General features: G+C 43.4%; 1 protein-coding gene across 4 annotated transcripts in view; it reads right to left on the bottom strand.

Annotated features, from left to right (window-relative positions):
* The window catches only part of GSPT1 (G1 to S phase transition 1), a 455,031-nt gene that overhangs the window by 102,282 nt on the left and 332,239 nt on the right, over positions 1-20,510 (bottom strand). For 3 of the 4 annotated variants that reach the window (XM_073591175.1, XM_073591172.1, XM_073591173.1), the window contains one exon: positions 12,323-12,463. The exons of the other annotated variant lie outside the window; for it this stretch is intronic. In XM_073591175.1, coding sequence (XP_073447276.1) covers positions 12,323-12,463 — 141 coding nt within the window. The remainder of the gene's footprint in view (positions 1-12,322; positions 12,464-20,510) is intronic. 4 annotated transcript variants of the gene reach the window in all.

Here is a 20,510-nt window from a genome sequence, read left to right as displayed (position 1 = left end):
CATGACCCCACTTTGGAAAGTAGATACCCCAAGCTATTTGCTGAGAGGCATGTCGAGTCCATGGAATATTTTATATTTTGACACAAGTTGCGGGAAAGAGACTCTTTTTGTGCACAAAGTTGTCACTAAATGATATATTGCTCAAACGTGCCATGGGCACATGTGAAATTACACCCCAAAATACATTCTGTTGCTTCTCCTGAGTATGGGGATACCACATGTGAGACTTTTTGGGAGCCTAGCCGTGTACGGGACCCTGAAAACCAAGCACCGCCTTCGGGCTAAGGGTGTACATTTTTTTTTTAATTTACTCCTCACTGCCTATCACAGTTACGAAGGCCATGGAATGCCCAGATGGCACAAAACGCCCCCAAATGACCCAATTTTGGAAAGTAGACATCCCAAGCTATTTGCTGAGAGGTATGGTGAGTATTTTGCAGACCTCGCTTTTTGTCACAAAGTTTTGAAAATTGAATAAAGAAAAAATATATATTTTTCTTTTCTTTCTTAATTTTAAAAAACAAATGAGAGCTGCAAAATACTCACCATGCCTCTCAGCAAATAGCTTGGGGTGTCTACTTTCCAAAATGGGGTCATTTTGGGGGGGGGGTTGTGCTATCTTGGCATTTTATGGCCTTCGAAACTGATAGGTAGTGAGGAGTGAAATCAAACATTTACGCCCTTAGAAATCCTGAAGGCGGTGCTTGGTTTTCAGGGCCCCGTACGCGGCTAGGCTCCCAAAAAGGCCCACATATGTGGTATCCCTGTACTCAGGAGAAGCAGCAAAATGTATCATTTAGTGACTTTTTGTAAAAAATTTTTTTTTTGTCATTATTCAATCACTTGGGACAAAAAAATTAAATATTCATTGGGCTCAACATGCCTCTTAGCAATTTCTTTAGGGTGTCTGCTTTCCAAAATGGGGTCATTGGGGGGGGGGGGGGGGGGGGTTGTACTGCCCTGCCATTTTAGCACCTCAAGAAATGAGATAGGCAGTCAAACTAAAAGCTGCGTAAATTCCAGAAAATGTACCCTAGTTTGTAGACGTTATAACTTTTGCGCAAACAAATAAATATACGCTTATTGACATATTTTTTTAGCAAAGACATGTGGCTGAATACATTTTGGCCTAAATGTATGACTAAAATTGAGTTCATTGGACTTTTCTAACAAAAACATTTTCGGTCTTTTTCCGTTTATAGAGCGGAATGCTGTGACTCGGACCAGAAGCAGCCGTATGTGACTCTGCGAGACGTTTAAGTCGCGGGCCAGCCTCCATTTGTTGAGGTTATGTCATGGCCGACCTAGTGCGTAGCTGCGGTCTGCACACGCTCCCTGGGCGGACGGGGGGGGGGGACCACTGGATTTAGATTATCTAGCCAGTTGCCCAGCCTGGCAGTTGATTGTAGATCTTCCAGGAGAAAAACTGCAAAAAGATGCATGGAAGTAGAGAAAAGCAAAAATTGCTAGGACCAAAAGATATCAGCAGGGAGCCTAAGTCTTTTCTCCTGACTAGACAAACAAACTGAACATCTATAGCAGAGAGGGGGTTATACCAGGTGAGGATGGCCCATGGACGTAGCCATGTTTTTTGTTCAGCCTAGTCCTATTCCTGCAGAAGGCGATAAAACCCTATAGTTAAGATTAAAGGAGCACTGTGTTCGATGAACTGAAGAGAAATTAGATGTACAATTTATGGCCCTAGAACGCCTAAATGTGCTCCCTGCATGTTGGCACCTCTATGTGGCCAGGCTGTGGGAAAAGTCTCACATGTGGTATCGCCATACTTGGGACAAGTAGCAGAATGTGTTTTGGGGTGTAATTACATGTATGCCTATGCTGTGTGTTAGAAATAACGTGATCTGACAATTCTATTGGGGGGGGGGCGCATAAAATAAATCGTAACCACTTCAATACAGGGCACTTCTCCTCTAGCCAATTTTCAGCTTTCGGCGCTGTCTAAATGACAATTGTGCGGTCATGCTACACTGTACCCAAACAAAATTTTTATCATTTTGTTCCCACAGAGCTTTTAGTGGTATCTGATCACCTCTGGGATTTTTGTTATTTGCTAAATAAAGACCGAAAATTTTGGAAAATAGCCACCAGAGATGCCATACCTGGCGGTCATCAGTGGTGGCCATCCCTGGTGGTATCCCTGGGGGGGGGGGGCTGCGCTGATAAACAGAAAAACAGAAAAGACCCCCCACCCCCCCGTCAGAGAAGCAGCCGATAAACGGCTTGTCCTGTTTACATCTTGATCAGTCATGATTGGACACGGCTGATCACATGGTAAAGAGTCTCTGTCAGAGTTTAGATCGGAGTTACGGTGTCAGGCTGACACCCTGCAACAACGATCGCCACAATGCGTGCCCCCAGGCAACCATTCCAACTTCAAAAAAACTCACCATGCCTCTTACTAAACCCTTTGGTATGACTACATCCCAAAAAGGGGTCTTTTGGTTGGGCGGGTATTTATACTGTACTAGCATGTTAGGGCCTCAAGAAATGAGATGCCATCAGTAGACTAGGTGTAATCAATTCTCAATTATTGGTGCCATAGCTTGTAGACCAAGAGACCACAGACCAAATATACAGATTTGGTTAATTTTTCTACCAATGAAATGCAGTATAAATTTTGGACAAAATTTACAAAGAGAAATTTGCAAAATGTTTTCTCTTCCGAATGTGGCACCAGAGGGGGGGACGAAGACGGAAGTGGAAGTTCCACTTTTGAGTGGAACTCCGCTTTAACTAAATTACACACCACACTTTTTAGGTTTTTAACCAATTAATCGAAACACTCAACCAACTAATTGATTATGATTTTTTTTTTTTTTAAAGCAAATTTTTTGCAAGTACAAATAATAACTTTGGATCCTAAAGATCTCACATTAATGTAGCTGCCTTTGGACTTAATACCTAAAATAGTTTTATCAGCTAATCAGGGGAGCAGCCTAGTACACTGCTACTGGTAAACGGACGTTTAGGAGCAGTTGGGAGTTTTTTCAACTGCCCCTGAACACTCCTCTATGTTATCTTACATTTTCCATGTACACAGGATCATTTACAGTCGTTTCTAGGCAGTTGAGTTTAGAGGAATTTTTTGGAATGCAAAAATATGCGTTCAGAAGCTGCATTTACAGGCATTTCAAGCGCCAAACGCTTCTAAACTTGGCAAAACGCGGCAACGCGCATTTAGCCGCATTTCGTTTACAGGCGTTTTTCATTTTTGGCCATTATGAAAAAGAAAAAAAAAAAAAGAAAAAAAAAGAAAAAAACGCTTCTAAAAACACAAATGCGGCATGTAAACGTTTTAAACATTAGTTACTATCTGTCAAGTTAAATCACTCAGGAGAGGCTATAAAAACGTCCCATGTACATGACGCCTCTGCTGTTCCATAAATAAAATCATGGTCACTAGGACAGATTGCATATGCAAGCAAAATCAAACATAAGGCGGCAGAGAAAAAAAAGAAAAAAAAACTAGCCACAACATCCAAGCAAACTGATAATCGCATTACATTTGAGTTTAGTATGTTTGAGTCCTGGTTCACAATGATGCAGTTCGCAGTGATTCCTGTGCGTTTCTCACAGCGCATCACAAACGCACACCGTTCTTGCGAATTGCTGCGGGTGTCAATGTTAAGGTAATGACATCCCAAAAACAGATCACAACAGATTGATCGCATGGGATTTCAAGTGCAGCAAAAAAAAAAAAAAAAAAAAAAAAAAAAGCTACAGTAGTACACTGCCTTGAATTGGATACAAGTTTCAAAACTCGATTCTGTATGGGACACCATGATAAAGAAGAAGAAGGAGTGTGGATCCACCTTTGTAGGTCCTATGACCCCATTATTTAGTAACCCAGAATTCCCACTGGCACTCGAAGCTAAAACATTTCTTAAATGGAGGAGGTGTGAAGACACCAGGATAGTGGAAATATTGAAAGAGAATAGACTCCTCCCATTAGAGGCTATGGGGGGAGAACATAAGAAAAAATGGATGCAATATGGGCTACTCCAACGGTATATTTCATCCCTAACAAAGGTGGCCGTAATAGATAGACCTTTAACAACCCTGGGAAAAAAATTTCTTACAAGAACAGAGACCTATTCACACACTATCAAAGGTATATAAATTCCTAATTTCAGGAGAATAAAGGACAAGAAGCACCATTTATCAGGAAATGGGAGACAGAACTAGGCATGGAAATCCCCAGGGAAACATGGGAAAAGGCAATGACCGTAACCCATAAACTCTCAATGTCTGCTAACCACCAGGAAAGAAACTATAAAATCTTAGCAAGGTGGTATAGGTGTCCTGTGGACCTACACAAAATAAATCCCAAGAATGAGGAGGTTTGTTGGAGGTGTCAGGAGGCCCAGGGCACAATGTCACACATTTGGTATTATTGCTCAGAAGTCCAACCTTTTTGGCAAAAAATATTCGAGATTTATAGAGCCATGACCGGAATTGAATTATATCCAGAAATACAAATTGCAATATTATCTATGATCCCGGGATCAGTGAAAAATATAAAAAAAGGGACTATTGAAATACTTCTTGACAGCAGCACGAACTATTATAGCAAGAAAATGGAAAAGCACAAGTATGCCTCTAGTGGAAGAGTGGGAGTGTGAGATAGCGGAGATGCGTGCCCTGGAAGAAAGAATGGTGATGGAAAAAGGGCTAAAAGAACAAATATTAAAAATTTGGGCTAGTTGGGAAGAATTTAGGACCTTTGAAGACGATCTAGAGATATAATGGAACATAATGGGAGAGGTTTGCTCTCCCTTTTTAGGGGGTCCTTTTTTTTTTTTTTTTTTTTGTGCGATTGTACTTGAGTGAATGGTGATGGGGGGGTATGGGGGAGGGCTATAGTAAAGGACTTACTTCCAAGAATTAAGTTGGTAATGATTCAATAAGATCTGGATAATGTTATGTAAAAGATCATTTAATGTCTTGGATGGAACATGTCTTATTATTTATTGTAAAATTTGTTTGATAAAGATTTATAAAAAAAAAAAAAAAAAACTCGATTCTGGAAAGTCTGCAGCAGAAAATATAGACAGATGCTGTAAGCCAAGTTCATTTTCACATATTAACCACTTCAGCCCCGGAAGAATTTACCCCCTTCCTGACTGCTCCATTTTACACAGTGCGTCGCTTTAACTGACAATTGTGTGGTCGTGTACCCAAACAAAATTTATGTCCTTTTTTTCCCCACAAATAGAGCTTTCTTTTGGTGGTATTTGATCATCTCTGCGGTTTTATTTCTTGCGCTATAAACAAGAGGCTGCCAATTTTGAAAAAGAAAAAAAAACAAAAACAAAAAACAAAAAAAAGGTATATTTTTTACTTTTTGCTATAATATCCCAAAATTAAAAAAAATAAAATTTCTTCCTCAGTTTAGGCCGATATATATTCTACATATTTTTGGCAAAAAAAAAAAAAAAAAAAAAAAAAATCAATAAAGCATATAGATTGGTTTGTGCAAAAGTTGTCACGTCTACAAAATAGGGGATAGATTTATGGCATTTTTATTTTTTTACTAGTAATGGTGGCGATCTGCAATTTTTAATCGGGACTGAGACATTGCTGCGGACAGATCGGACACTTGACACCATTGCCATTTATACAGCGATCAGAGCAAAAAATAGCCGATTACTGTATAAATGTCATTGGCAGGGAAGGGGTTAAATGTGTTCCCTCAGTGTGTTCTAACTGTTGGGGGGGGGTGGCACTGCCTGGAGGAGACCGATCGTTGTTCCTATATACTAGGATCACACGATCTGTCTCCTCTCCCTTGCCAGAACGGGGATTACACACACATCCCCATTCTGGCACTGTCAGGAGCAATCATGGGTGCCCAGCCGACATTGTGGTCACCGAGCATGCGCACCGGCTCAGTGATGTGGCGGGTGCGCGCCCCTATACCCCTTAAAGCGGCTGACGTACAGCTACGACGGCTCACCCAGGGGAGCCAACATGCCACAGTACAACTGCAGCGGCTGGTCGGGAACCAGTTAAAGAGCAAGACTATAGGGAAGTGTCCAAGCCAGGGATGTAGAAGGACGTACCTGAGCGAGCGCCGGTGACCATCCTGCCGATATCTTCGGCATCCTGCTCTGCATCATTTCAGGAACAACATTAGCCATCTCTCCTCCCTCTCTGCTACAGCCGGCTACCTATATTGCCGTGATCCGCCATGGCTAAGTGGACACAGGGCCTGCACTTCCAGCTGGACACCCCGGGACAAGATGTCGGCCTCCCGCCCTGCTCAGCCAAAGAGGCCGCACAAAGGCTATTCTCTAAGGGTCTCAGAAATCCTCCGATACACCCACTGATCGATCTGGAGGAACCCGAACCACCAAAGGATTGGGGAGACTAGGATGACACTCCATGTGTGTTTACAGCACCTGAAGCCTCTACTCATGTGAGTACCCTTAACACAATCCCAGGGCTCTAATACAGAAGCGACTGAACATGAGCCCGGCACAAATCCTGAGCCTACACAGACATATTTGCAGCAGGCACTACATGTAACACCTCTATAGCTGATCTTAAAGGGGAAGTAAAAGGGCATGAAAATGGAAATCGCTGCGGTGAGACAGGACATACAGAAGCTGCGGGAGCACACGGCTGCAGTGGAGGGTAGAGTAAGCACATTGGAGGATGAATGGCAAAGAGATGTGAAATACTGTACGTCCACTCCGTGGCATCTGCTGCGCAATTGGATGCTATGGAGAGCCATCTCCGTCACAATAATGTGCGTGCAGTAGGCATCACAGAAAGAGCTGAGGGCAAGAAGCCTGTTGCTTTCATTGAAACATGGCTGACTGACACATTTGGCAAAGACGCTTTTTCAAATATGTTTGCAGTGGAAAGAGCATATAGGGTCCCTTCGTGACCGCCACCGCAGCGAGCCCCACCTAGACCCTTTCTATTTCGCCTCCTTAACTACAGAGACAGGGATGCCATTCTATCGCAAGCCAGAAGAGCTGAGTCTCAAAGTAGATAATACCAAAATCCCCGATTTCTCGGCTGATATTCAGAGACAGAGGGCAAAATTCCTGGATATTAAAAAAGGCTAAGTGCACTTGATGTGAAATATTTCATGCTGTACCCTGCAAAGCTGAAGGATATAGCTAAAGAAACATCACACTTCTGCAGCAGCATTTTGCGGGCGGATTCAACCCTTTTTCGGCCGATAGCAGGGGCTACAACCGCCCCGCTAGCGGCCGAATATCGCCGGTAAAGCGGCGCTAAAAATAGCGCCACTTTACCGCCATCGCCCGGGCGCTTTCAGTGTGAAAGCACTCTAAAGGTTTAGTTCTTCGCTCTTGGAATATTAGGGGGATGAGTAATGCAAATAAGCGTGGGGCCATATTATACTATTTTATCCACACAAAAAACATAGTGTGCCTCCACACACTTATGGCCGGACACTGTACACCTGCTGCGATCGCGCAAATTTCCCACACATATACACGCTACTCACCCCTCATTTTCTAGGGGAGTCAGTGTACTAATATCCCGTGATGTGCCCTTTGTTTGTCTTGAGCAGCAGGTGGACAGAGAGGGACGCTTTATTTTCCTATTTTGGCAATTTGCAAGGTTTATATGTATTGTGGCAGCAATACATGTCCCACCGCCCTTTTCACCAGACCTGCTCAAGAAACTAGTGCAATTTTTGGCATTACATCCCAGGATCCCTGTACTGGCACTGGGAGATTTTAATAATGTCCTAAACCCACACAGTTAGACAGACTGGCTGCTCGTCCGGGTAATGCTCCCCATGCAACTAGTAGAACCCCATTTGCTACTCTGGTCAGTGAGTTGGGGCTGAAAAATGTGTGGCATGCACGAAATGCTAATGTAAAATGCTACTCCTGCCATTCAACCTCACATGGAGGTCTATCTAAGAAAGATATGAGATTGAGGAACCAGGCCCTGTTCCCCTATGTAACAGACTCAGCCTATGAGCCTAGATTGATCTCGGATCACTCGCCCTTCTGGGTATGCTTAGATATAGCAGATAGGTCCTTCCACCCACTGTGGTGAGTGAACCCATTTTGGTTGACGTTGTTTCCAGATCAAGATACTATATCAATGGCTCCAACTGACTTTCTGCAGTTTAACCAACATTCCTCTAGTAAGGCTATAATATGGGATTCCCTGAAGGCATACCTTAGGGGGCTCCTAATAAGGGAAATTTTGGGCATCAAGCACAGATCACGAGAGTGGGAAGATACAGTTCGCTCTGAGCTGCAGCGTATAGAAGCAGCATATGTAACCGGCCCCTCTCCAGTCACTCATGCTAGTTGGGTAGAGGCTCAGTCTCTGTATAATTTTGTGGTAATGTCAGCAGCTGAAAAAAGGATATTTCTTCCAACAGAACTACTTTGAAGAAGTGGAGAAGGGCATCTACTAGCTATGGTTCCAAAAGCCCAACAGGAAGACAGCAATATTACTGCCATCTCCAAACGGGGTAATATGTACAACCAGGGAGGATATTTTAGGTATATTTCAGCAATTATACACTGAACTGTATAACTCCAGGACAGACGCATCACCTGATGCTCTGACAGACCTGTTGCAGGACTGCACCTTCCCGCAGTTATCTGAGGGGGAGCGGGCAGCTCTGGATTTTCCCATCACACTGGAGGAGCTGAGAGGCCAAGGCCACAGCCCTTAGACACAAATCACCATGTTCTGATGGCCTCCCAGCGGAGGTGTACCTTAAATATGGGAATACCCTTCTCCCCCCGCTGCTCCGGGCCCTTTGCGATGCAGCCGATACAAGTAAACTCCCAAATTCCATGCAGGAGGCTGTAACAGTAGTGCTTCCCAAGCCAGGGAAGGGTAAACTTATCCCAGACTTGTATCATCCTATATCCCTCTTGAATACAGATGTCAAGCTAATTGCCCGTGTATCAGCCAATAGACTTTCTAAAATCATTAGCAGATTGATCCACCGGGATCAGTCGGGTTTTATTCCTGTCCGATCTACAGCAGATAATATAAGACGTTTGTTTTTCAACTTAAGATACCTGTGGCTAATCCTGGGGGTAGGGCCATATTATCCTTATACCCAGCAAAAGCATTTGATAGTATTGAGTGGCCCTACCTCCTGGACATTGCTGTCTAGATTTGGCATAGGGAACAAATTTATTAATTGGATTAGAGTCCTTTATTCTGCTCCGTGCGCTAGACTCTGAATAAATAATGCCCTTTTCTTTGCATAGAGGCACATGGCAGGGGTGTCCGCTGTCCCCGCTCCTGTTTGCGATGGCAGTGGAGCCTCTAGCTATGCTCATTCGTAAACACCCATGTATAATTGGATTCCGCAAGGGCCGTTTAGAAGATAAGATATCCCTCTATGCGGATGACGCATTATTATACTTGGGAGATACAGGGGAATCGTTGCACACCGTAATGAGGCTCATTTCAGATTTTGGTGCCATAATCGGGATTCACTATCAACTGATCCAAATTGGTACTTATGCCCTTGGACCCGCTGACAGCACCCCTCCCAGACAGGGCATCCCAGATCGCCATAGTTGACGCCTTTAAATACCTGGGGGTAGTAGTATCCACAGACCCAACAGAATACCTGTCACAGAACCTAGCTCCCCTATTGGATAGACAGAAGATCAAAGGCAATAGTTGGTGTAAACTGCCGTTGTCGGTGGGGTGCGTAAACTTAATAAAGATGGTGTGGGCTCCACAGCTCCTATATATCTATCACAATTTGCCCATGTGGATCTCGAACAGGTGGTTTAAGCGTATTAACATCCAATTTCGAGATCTGATATGGAGACGAGAACAGGCCCGGATAAGTCTAAATACTCTCTAGTATGGCAGGGATCGGGGGGGGGGGGGGGCGATCTGGTGGTCCCTCATTCAAAAATGTTTTTTCTGGCTTCCCAGCTGCAACAGCTTGCGGGCTGGGGGACAGGGGGCAACATGGACTCGGCTGGGATCATGGTCTAGTCCTGAGTTGATGACTATCTCACGTTTGGAACTGGATCTCCCGGGCATCCCCCACTCCTCGTCTACAGCAGATAGGCTTAGGAAAGTGTGGAAAACTAAAAAAGCGCTATCCCTATCAGTCCCGATGGAGTTTACTTCACTGTGGCATAACCCTAACTTTGTGGAATTAAATAAACTACAGGGGTTCTCCCTATGGAAAAGGCAAGGGATACGGTTCCTCCACCAACTGTATTCTGGTGGTACCTTAAAAGCTTTCGAGCAATTACACCAGGGTTATGCAATTAGCGGACCTCCAGCTGTTGCAGAACTACAAGTCCCATGAGGCATAGTAAGACTCTTGACAGCCACAAGCATGACACCCAGAGGTAGAGGCATAATGGGACTTGTAGTTCTGCAACAGCTGGAGGTCCGCTAATTGCATATCTCTGAATTATACAATGAATTTATGCTCTCCCACGGACAGTTCTATCAGTATCTCCAGCTTCGGCATGCCCTACAGGCCCAGGAACAAGTGACACCTCTGTCCATATCTTCTTCCCCAATGATACAAGATCTCCTCCAGGCCATTTCCCGCAGGATATTGATCTCTAACATATATTCTGTACTAATGTCAACCATCCAGAATGTCCATTTACTTAAAAGTAGGTCCTCATGGGTTGCGGGAGATAGATGATGACCAATGCGATATGGCATTGAAATCCCTCCCAGTAATTTCAGTTTCTGCCTCTCAAACTCACAGCTCTTTATTCTCCATAGGTCCTACCGTACCCCAGACAAATTGTTCGCATGGGGCAGATGAGACTCCCCTCTGTGTCCAAAGTGTACAGTCCATACATGTGACTTCATTCATATGACCTGGAGATGCCCCAAGCTAGAGAGATACTGGACTGAGGTTGTCCGAACCATTTCCGAGGTAGCCCAGCTTCCTATTCCCTTAACCCCACTGGTATGACTGTTGGGGGCAATAGATGAGATGTAGCCTAGGGGTATTTATCTTATGGTTTCAAGACTGTTGTATTTAACCAGGAAGACGGTTGCAAGATTATGGATGTCTCATGCAGCGCCTACCAAAGCTCAATGGATACAGAATGTCAACACCATCCTCCTCAGAGCGCCTAGCATATCGTCACCGCAATGTGGCTAGGAAGTTTGCTCTTATTTGGCATAACTGGTTGGAGAATACTTCTGTGGTCCCGGCACAGCTGGTTAGAGATAGACTGCTGCTATTGTAAGCCCTATGGGAAATACCGTAGATGGCTACCTGAGTTTAGGGCATCAACCATTTGATACATATGTGCGTTGAGGAAAGACAACAAGCCCACTTATAAACTTAGGTGGACTTTCTGGTTCACTCACCTTATAATTTCTTCGTAGTTGACCCCAGGGGCGGGGGAAGAGGAAAGGAAAACGCATGTATTTGAGGTTATGTTATATATACCGCCATCCTCGATGTGTATCTCATTGAGTTTATTCATACAATGCGTGTCAACCTGTATTACTGGAAATCTGACTTTGCAATGTTGTATACACTGATATGACTAATGCATGTATTGGATGAAGAGGATGAGGATGAAGAGGATGATGAGGATGAAAAGGATGAAGAGGATGAAGAGGATGATGAGGAAGAAGAGGATGATGAAGAAGAGGATGATGAAGAAGATGATGAAGAAGAGGATAATGATGAAGAAGAGGATAATGATGAAGAAGAGGATAATGATGAAGAAGAGGATAATGATGAAGAAGAGGATAATGATGAAGAAGAGGATAATGATGAAGAAGAGAATAATGAAGATGAAGGCTTCCGGATACCAAGATAATGGCCTAAATGCTAACTCCACAACCAGATCCTGTTTCAGATTTAAGTAAATGCTGAATCCCTTATAATCATAAAACTTGAGACTAAAGTCCAATTACAAACAAGTGGCCACTGCCCCCACCTATGACTGGTCATTGCAGCAGGAGCACTGGAAGTGCAATGTATGTCAAACAAATACAAAGATTTCAAAGCCACCCTGTTTTCTGTAGTCCCTAACTTCTAAGAGCAGTTTCCACAATGGAAGCACATGCATTTTGATGGATAGGCAGATGAGCCCTCTACAGTCCAAGGAAGATTTACCCCCCCCCCCCCCCCACTAAATCATCTACTTCCATCCAAATCCCTGATCGTTACAAAATCAGAATACTCTGGGGATAATAAACTGAGTATGTTAGATGCAATGGAATGGCAATTATGGTTTTGACCATAGGGAATGAGGAAGAAAATTCCTGCCCTCTCTCATTTCTGATGCCCATGTTTAAAAAGCCCAAAAGTGTTGTTACTTACGTATACCACGAACAGCAATCAACTGGATCTTTCAAATTGGCGCCAGTGAGCCCTGAACATGGCATAAAGTGAATATCTTTTTTAGGATTGAAACCAACTTTCTTCAAGAACGGCACAAGCTTTTCTTTACATTCTTCATATCTAAAAATTAGTGATAGAGCTTACTTTTAGCTGTGTGAAAAGTTTTCAGAAAAAAATTACATCATTGATATACCAAACAAAAACTTACAGAAAAGTGTAGAGGCTCTATTACAACCAGATTCCGACTATTAGATATACCTGGTTGCTATGGGTAGAAACTCCACATTTCAAGAATAACAATAAAATGCATTTAAAATGGCATAGGGGTTGACTATTCACTAAATGAGCAGTTCACCTAGCAAAGAAAATGTTTGTTGTAAAGTGAACTTTCACAAATAATGTTAACCTGTGTTCACTTTGAATATCCAATAATTTTCTAGCTAAAAGTAAAAAAAACAGTATGTTTTCTAGTATAATTAAATATTCTAAATGACCATAGTGTCACCAAATTTATCAGCATTCACTTTGCTAAGTGAACAACCACAACTCTTAGTAAATCAACCCCACAGTACATAGAAAACCACCTGCTTTCTTCAAAGAAACTGCCACCAAGTGAAAACAATACAAAAAAAAGTGAGCTCCCTGTAAAACAAAAACAAACACACACTAGGGGAAATTAACTGGAGCAGACAGAAGCTGATGGGTTGCCATGTACAATTGCTACAGATTATATCTTTAGCTTGTTCAGTTAAAATAAAATGAAACCCTAAACTTTCCCCACAAATCACTATCGCTCAATTCTGCAAGTGATTCTAATTTATTACCGCTGTTTTCTAGCTGGTCTAAAACCACTTTTGATGTAAAGGGATGGTTTTGGTTGCTATGGACAATCTCCAATTTCCAGGCAGAAAGAACAGTATTTATAATATAAAACTGCATGCAGGACACTGGACAAACTACTAGGGACAAAAGGGATGTGAAATAAATACAGTAATGTAATCTGTAAGATTACAGTGTACTGTATGTGTAATGTGTGTTTTACTTTTTGAATTTGGCGCCCTTCTCCGTCCCCGTGCGTCGTAATGCTCGCAGGGAATGGAGCTCGGCTCCGTGATAGATCGAGCGGAGGACGGCTCGCACACAGTGCGGGGAGACATCGCAGGATCCTGGGGACAAGGTAAGTAAAAGCTGTACTTGGATCCTGCGATGCAATCCCGAGTGTGGCTCGGGGTTACCGCTTTTAGCGCTGAAAATCAACCCCGAGCCACACTCGGGAATACCACCAGGGAGATTAAGCAGTGCTGTGGCTGTAAAAAGCAGAGGGGATCCTGCCAGTTCCCTATTCTGAGTGGCAACACTATTGTGGGTGATCTGCTTGCTTCTGTGCTGCCACTTGTTCTGCACATGCTCCAAATGAATGTGGGACGGCTCAGGAATTTTGACCGACAATGAAGAGTTTCCTCCTTGTTCTGGGGTTTATCACTGCTGTCTAAAAATGGGTGGGCAAGACTCCAGTGGTCATGTGATTGTAAGATCTATATACAATTAACATTAGGTAAAACAAACCCGTTAACACTGTTTTACATAATGTTATTTACATACAGATTTTTTTTTGTACTTCAATCTGAGTATTTTAGGATAAGTAATCCAATAAAAAAAAAAAAAAACATTTAATCTCAAATATATCTATAAGGCCCCTTGCATGCGGACATCATAGTTTACTGATATTTAAACTCAGGATCTTGACAAAGATCCTGAATAAAAAAATTGTGTGCAATCTTGTGTAAAGGCACAAACGGGTGCATCTCAAAACATTAAAATATCAAAAAGTTAATTTCAGCAATTCAATTCAAAAAGTGAAACTCATTCTATAGATTCATTACAGAGTGATATATTTCAATCAGTTCCTTTTAATTGATGATTATGGCTTATAGATAATGAAAACCCAAAATTTATTATCTCAGAATTTTAGACTATTGTGAAAAAGTTCAATACTGTAGACTCATGGTGTCACACTAATTCAAATCACCTGTAAAGGTTTGTTGAGCCTTTAAATGGTCTCAGCCTGGTTCAGGTTACACAAACATGGGGAAGACTGCTGACTTGACAGTTGTCCAGAAGCTAGTCATAGTCACCCTCCACAAAGAGGGCAAGTTGCAAAAGGTCATTGCTAAAGAAGCTGGCTGTTCACAGAGTGCTGTATCCAAGCATAATAATGGAAAGTTTAGTGGAAGGAAAAAGTGTGGTAGAAAAAGGTGCACAAGTAACTGGGATAACCGCAGCCTTGAGAGGATTGTGAAGCAAAGGCCATTCAATAATCTGGGGGAGATTCACAAGGAGTGGGCTATGGCTGGTGTCAGTGCTTCAAGAGCCCCGACACACACAAAGACGTATCCAGGACATGGGCTACAACCGTTGCATTCCTTGTATCAAGCCACTTCTGAACCAGACGTCAGAAGCGTCTTACCTGGGCTAAGGAGAAAAAGGACTGGACTGTTTGCTCAGTGGTCCAAAGTCCTTTTTTCAGATGAAAGTAAATTATGCATTTCATTTGGGAGTCAAGGTCCCAGAGTCTGGAGGAAGAGTGGAGAGGCACAGATTCCAAGTTGCATAAGGTCCAGTGTGACGTTTCCACAGTCAGTGATGTCCACTGTGTTTTATCAAGTCCAAAGTCAGTGCAACACTCTACCAGGAAATTCTAGAGCACTTCATGCTTCCCTCTGCTGACCAGCTTTATGGAGATTTCATTTTCCAGCAGCACATGGCACCTGCCCACACTGCCAAAAGTACAAACACCTGGTTTAATGATTCGGGTTCACTGTGCTTGTTTGGCCAGCAAACTCACCTGACCTAAACCCCATAGAGAATCTGTGGGGTATTGGTCAAGAGGAAGATGACACCAGACCCAACAATGCAGATGAGCTGAAGGAAATATTGACTGCATACTATACTGTACATGGACATACTTTTCAGTAAGCCAACACTTCTGTATTAAAAATACTTTATTGGTCTTGCGTAATAGGATTTTTATAACAGCTTACCTGTAAAATCCTTTTCTTGGAGTACATCATGGGATACAGAGCCTTAAAGCGGGGGTCCACCTATCTTTTTTTTTTTGAGTTCATTCACAAACTTTTCTTCTCAGCATTACATACTCACATATTGTGTGTAATATGTCCGCCTGTGCCAGATTTCGTCGGAAATAATAACTTATATTATTCACTGCAGGCGGTTTCCATCTTCATTGTGGGCATTTGAAGCCCACGAGCATTTATTTCCTGGATGTGGTGAATGCTGTGCTCCCAGCATTCACCGCTCGTTCCCGCACATGCTCAGTGGCATCCTGGGAAGCCTGAGACTAGCTCCCAGGAGTCTGGGAGAGGCTAGAAAACACGCCTACTCCCACAGGAGGAGAACCAGGAAGTGCAAAGAATAGAAAAATAAAAGGTAATTACGGCGATTTAAATTTTTTTAAACGGCATGTCAGCATCTAGGCAAGGAAGAGAATACATACAGATATTGTTCAAAATTTGGGTGGAACGCCGCTTTAAGTGTTTACTTAATGGGCTATGGGCCACCTTCAGGTGTTGACACTGGTATACCCAACACAGGAAGTTGACTCCCCTATATAACCCGTCCTCCTTCCAGGAGTACCTCCTGCTTTCTTAGCGGTTTTAAGGAAGACTTCTCTAGGTTGAAGATCCAACCCAGACTTTCCAGGTAACTGGTTGTAATGCGTACACTTTGCTCCAAGCGAGCCACTGACTGGTCTATTAACAATAGATCATCTAGGTACGCCAAGACTGTTATGCCCTGTGCCCTTAGCCTGGCTAGAGGTGGGGCTAGTACTTTTGTGAACACCCGGGGTGCTGTAGCTAGCCCGAAGGGCAAGGCTACAAACTGAAAGTGCTGTTCTACTTTGAACAGCGGAAATTTCTGGTGAGCAGGAAATATAGGGACATGCAGATATGCATCTCTGATGTCGATGGATGCCATAAGTTCTCTTCCTTGTATGATGGAAACTACTGTATCGAAAGGAGCGGATCTTCAGGAACTAATTTTGATTCCTTAGATCTAGAATGGGTCCGACATCCCCATTTGGCTTTGGTACGGTAAACAGGCTTGAATAAAACCCTAAACCTTGCTCTTCTGTGGGGATCTGTAGGATCACCCCCTGAGCCAATAATCGGTCTAATGCTTGAAACAGGGATTGCCTTTTCCCTGGGTCTTTGGGAACGTTTGATCTCAGGAAATGAGACGGTGGAAACTCCCAAAATTCTATTTTTTTATCCTAGAGACACCGTGGAGATTACCCATCTGTCCTGAATTTCCCTTTGCCAGACTTCTGAGTATTTCAGAAGTCTTCCCCCCACTCTGGTGAGGGGGGATGCCTCTTCACGATGAGGTTTTTGTATTCTGCTTTGCAGATTTGCGGCCCAGGTCTTCTTTTGTGCCTGGGTTTGACCCTGAGGTTTTCCTCTAGAGTCTGACGGCGGAGGCCGTCGCCACTGCCTAGAGGTGGATGCCCCTGGCGCAGGAGAAAAAGTCAGTTTAAAAGGAAGGACGTCTGTACTTTCTTTTGACTGGCAAAAGAGTACCCTTTCCACTAGAAATTGTCTGGATGTATTTATCCAAATCATCACCAAATAGTTGCTCGCCATGAAAAGGGAAACTAGTCAGAAGCTTTTTGCAAGGTGTTTCGGCAGACCAATCTTTTAACCAAAAGGGTCCTGCGCATGTGTACTAGCACAAGCGCAAGGCCTGGTGAATAGAATCCTTCATAGCATCTATGGTAAAACATAATGCTTTTGGTAACTCGGCCAACTCACGGCCCCGTTGTGCAGGGTGCTCTTTAAGAGCCTCTGTGAATTGGTCCTTTAAGGACTGACAGATGCCTATTGCTGCAACTGCAGGCTGAGTAACGGTCCCTGCAAAGGAAAAAAAAGGATTTTAACAGGAATGCCAACTTCTTATCTGTTGGATCTTTAAGCATTTGTGCATTGTCTACTGGACAGGTTAGACTTTTATTCACACTGGAAATCGCAGCGTCAACTGCTGGAACATTCTACTTTTTGGTGAATTTTTCCTCCATGGGATAGAGAACTGAGAAACTCCTTGGAGGGAGAAAATGCTTATCAGGATGATCTCATTCAGCATAAATACGCTTTTCTAGTAATGCATGGACCGGAAATGCATGCAAAGGTTGTAAAGGTTTCAAAAAACCCAGAGGAGACCGGACCTTCAGCTAACTCTGTTAGGGGTAGCATGAAATTGGAATAAACCATTTCCATAAGGATTTGTACCTCAGATTGTGAAGCGGATATATCAGCTGTTTCCTCCGCAGAGGAATAATCAGGTTGTTTTTCCTCTCGATCGTCTGAGAGTAACACCTCATCTTGTCTCCAGTGTTCCCTTGGTAAAGGGTTTGGAGTGGGAGAGAGGGATCTAGCACGCTTCCTATCCCCTTGGATGGAGGATGCGATTAAAGCCGCTAATCTTCCTTCTAAGCCCTGCAGGGCAGAGGAGAATGCATCTTCAGTCACGTATACAGGGGCTGAAGTGTGAGAAGCAGTTGCCCCACCAATCGGTTCCAAAGACTCACCCTGGCTTGCCATATCTGGTAACTCCAGAGAGGATGACAGTGTGGAGGCATGGCTGGAGTTCTTTTGGTGCCTTAGTAGTAACCTTGGAAGCCATAGTGCTAAGAACTGTTCTATTTGCTGAACAAATAGTAGGAAAAACAATGGCAGCATAGAATAATCTGATGCTAAACAATAATGTCTTTTCCTGTACTGAAAATGCCTGTGTAAACCCCTCACGTGCTCCAGCTCTCATGTGTCAGCCTTGCTTCAGCTGCTCTGGTAGACACTCTTAGTTCACAGAGCACAGCTTTAAAGCCTCTCAGGTGAAAACCTGATTGTGCGTGCGCCGTGTGCTTTCCAAGGATGCAGAGTCTGCACACGGAGCCAACCGCTTAAGCCACGCCCCTTGCCCAACCCTCCCTCCCTCCTTTTTTCAATGATAGAAACCTCAGCCTCTTGCATGCGTGAACAGTCTCTAATGGCGGATGACTTTGGTCTGAGACCAGAAAGAGGAGAGGAGGCTGCATCCGCCATGCGGCGAGCTTTATACTTCTATTTGCTGAACCTTAACAGGCAAGCTATGGCAACACATAAATATGGGGGGGGTGTACTTTTAACAGTTTGTCACCTTTAGTGCTTAACTGTATATAGCATTTTTACAAATGTAATGTACTTGTACCCCCAGCCATTCAGTTTCCCCAATTGGGGGGAGAGGAGAACCCCCTCCAGCTTTTAGGACACATGCTGTAAGTTTAGCACAGATTTAACAGGGTATATGCATTCTTACTCCCTCTAGAGGAGTTTTACGGCATTACAATATTGAAATAAAAAGTCATAGGTGGACTTTGCAGTTCCTATGCTTTTCTCTTACTTTTCCTCGCTGCAGGATACTGCTGAAAACAGACAGATCCAAACTTCACCCATCACGGCGGGCAGCGTAGTTAAACCTTCAAAGATCAGGTCCCTTTTAATAGGGGTTCCACTCCTTTGGACCTGTATAGCACGCACCCCTCAGGACAACTTTAGGTAATGTAGCAAGACCAAAAAGAGTCCTGGTTCTTAGGGTCCAACCCTCAAAGAGAAGCGTTACAGGCAAAACCCCGTTCTTCTATGCAAGGCCCGGGTGCAATCCTGTAGCTGCAGTGGCGTGGATGGATACGGTTGTGGAGGCTGTTTAAATTCAGCATGGATCCCTCCTGGAGCTCCTCAGAGCACATCTTCACTCGTGACCAAGACCTTAGACACTGGCGAAAAAACGGAGGTACTCCTGCAAGGCGGAGCGGTTATATAGGGGAGTCAACTTCCTGTATTGGGTATACCAGTGTCAACACCTGAAGGTGGCCCATAACCCATTAAGTAAATACTTAAAGGCTCTGTGTCCCATGATGTACGATAAAGAAATTCTAATTTTCTGAGATACTGAATTTCGGGTTTTCACTAGCTGTAAGCCATAATCATGAAAATTAAAAGAAAGAAATGCTTGAAATATATCACTGTGTGTAATTAATCTACATAATATATTTTCACTTTTTTGAATTGAATTACTGAAATAAATTAACTTTTTGATATTCTAATTTTTTTTTTTTTTTTTTTAGAGATGCACCTGTATGTGTATACATTAGTAAAATCCTCATAGCTCTGTTTTGTATATTTTATATTATTCAAATAATCATTACTGCACTCAACCCTTCCCACTCTCACTAGCCTCCTCACACCATCCGCCTCTAGGAAGCAGGTCCTGGCACCCATGATGTCAACAATCAGGGCTGAAATCATGTAAAGGCTACGTGGGGTTGAACCTAGGCCTGTGGTTGCAGGTGCAAAGCCCCTGAACACAGAGTGCATGTGGGGCCATTCACCACAGCTACACACCTGTCAAATTACGATCTGCGGCTGTGTTCATACAGTCAAAGAACAAAGTTGGGGAATTGGAATTATAAGAACCACATCCTAAGATTAACAGTTTCAAAACAAATCCCTAACCAATAAACTGGACAGACTAATGGTACCACATTGTTTTTCTTCAAGTACAAAATAAATCTTTAAATAACTATACACAGCACATCTGGAGCATATACACATTTGCTATATATGGGCATTCCTTCAAACTGTAAAGTAAAATCATGGGGTACCAATGTTAGGACACAGATTCTTTGATTCCCTTCTCTGCAGCCGCTGCTGCACTGGACAGTGACTGAATAAGAAGCACTCTGTACAGGTGCTTCAGTTATGAATGGATACAGGAGTGATCAATACAGATCACTCACCGAGTTCATTCAGGAAAGGAAGGGGCTGCTATCCATCCTGAACTTGATCCTCCTGTGCCCTGCAGCAGCCAGCAGGAGAGGAGAGAAGGGAAGCCAGCAGCATGGATGGGAGGACACGGGGATCAGCGCTGCAAGGGGGGTTGGAAATTGAAGCAGGGGTGATGAGAGTGCCAAGGGGCGCTTGATTATTATGGAGGATACATGACAATTCATCATTAAAGTGCAAGCTGACCTTCAGCACTAAAAATCAAATTCCTTCATAAATCATGCCCAACATTGATAACCATCTTAATGTGCATTTTTTTTGTAAAAATTACT

This window comes from Aquarana catesbeiana, linkage group LG06 (assembly GCF_042186555.1).
Source record: "Aquarana catesbeiana isolate 2022-GZ linkage group LG06, ASM4218655v1, whole genome shotgun sequence".
In the NCBI taxonomy this organism is placed as follows: Eukaryota; Metazoa; Chordata; class Amphibia; order Anura; family Ranidae; genus Aquarana; species Aquarana catesbeiana.
This window is presented reverse-complemented; position numbering and strand designations above follow the sequence as displayed.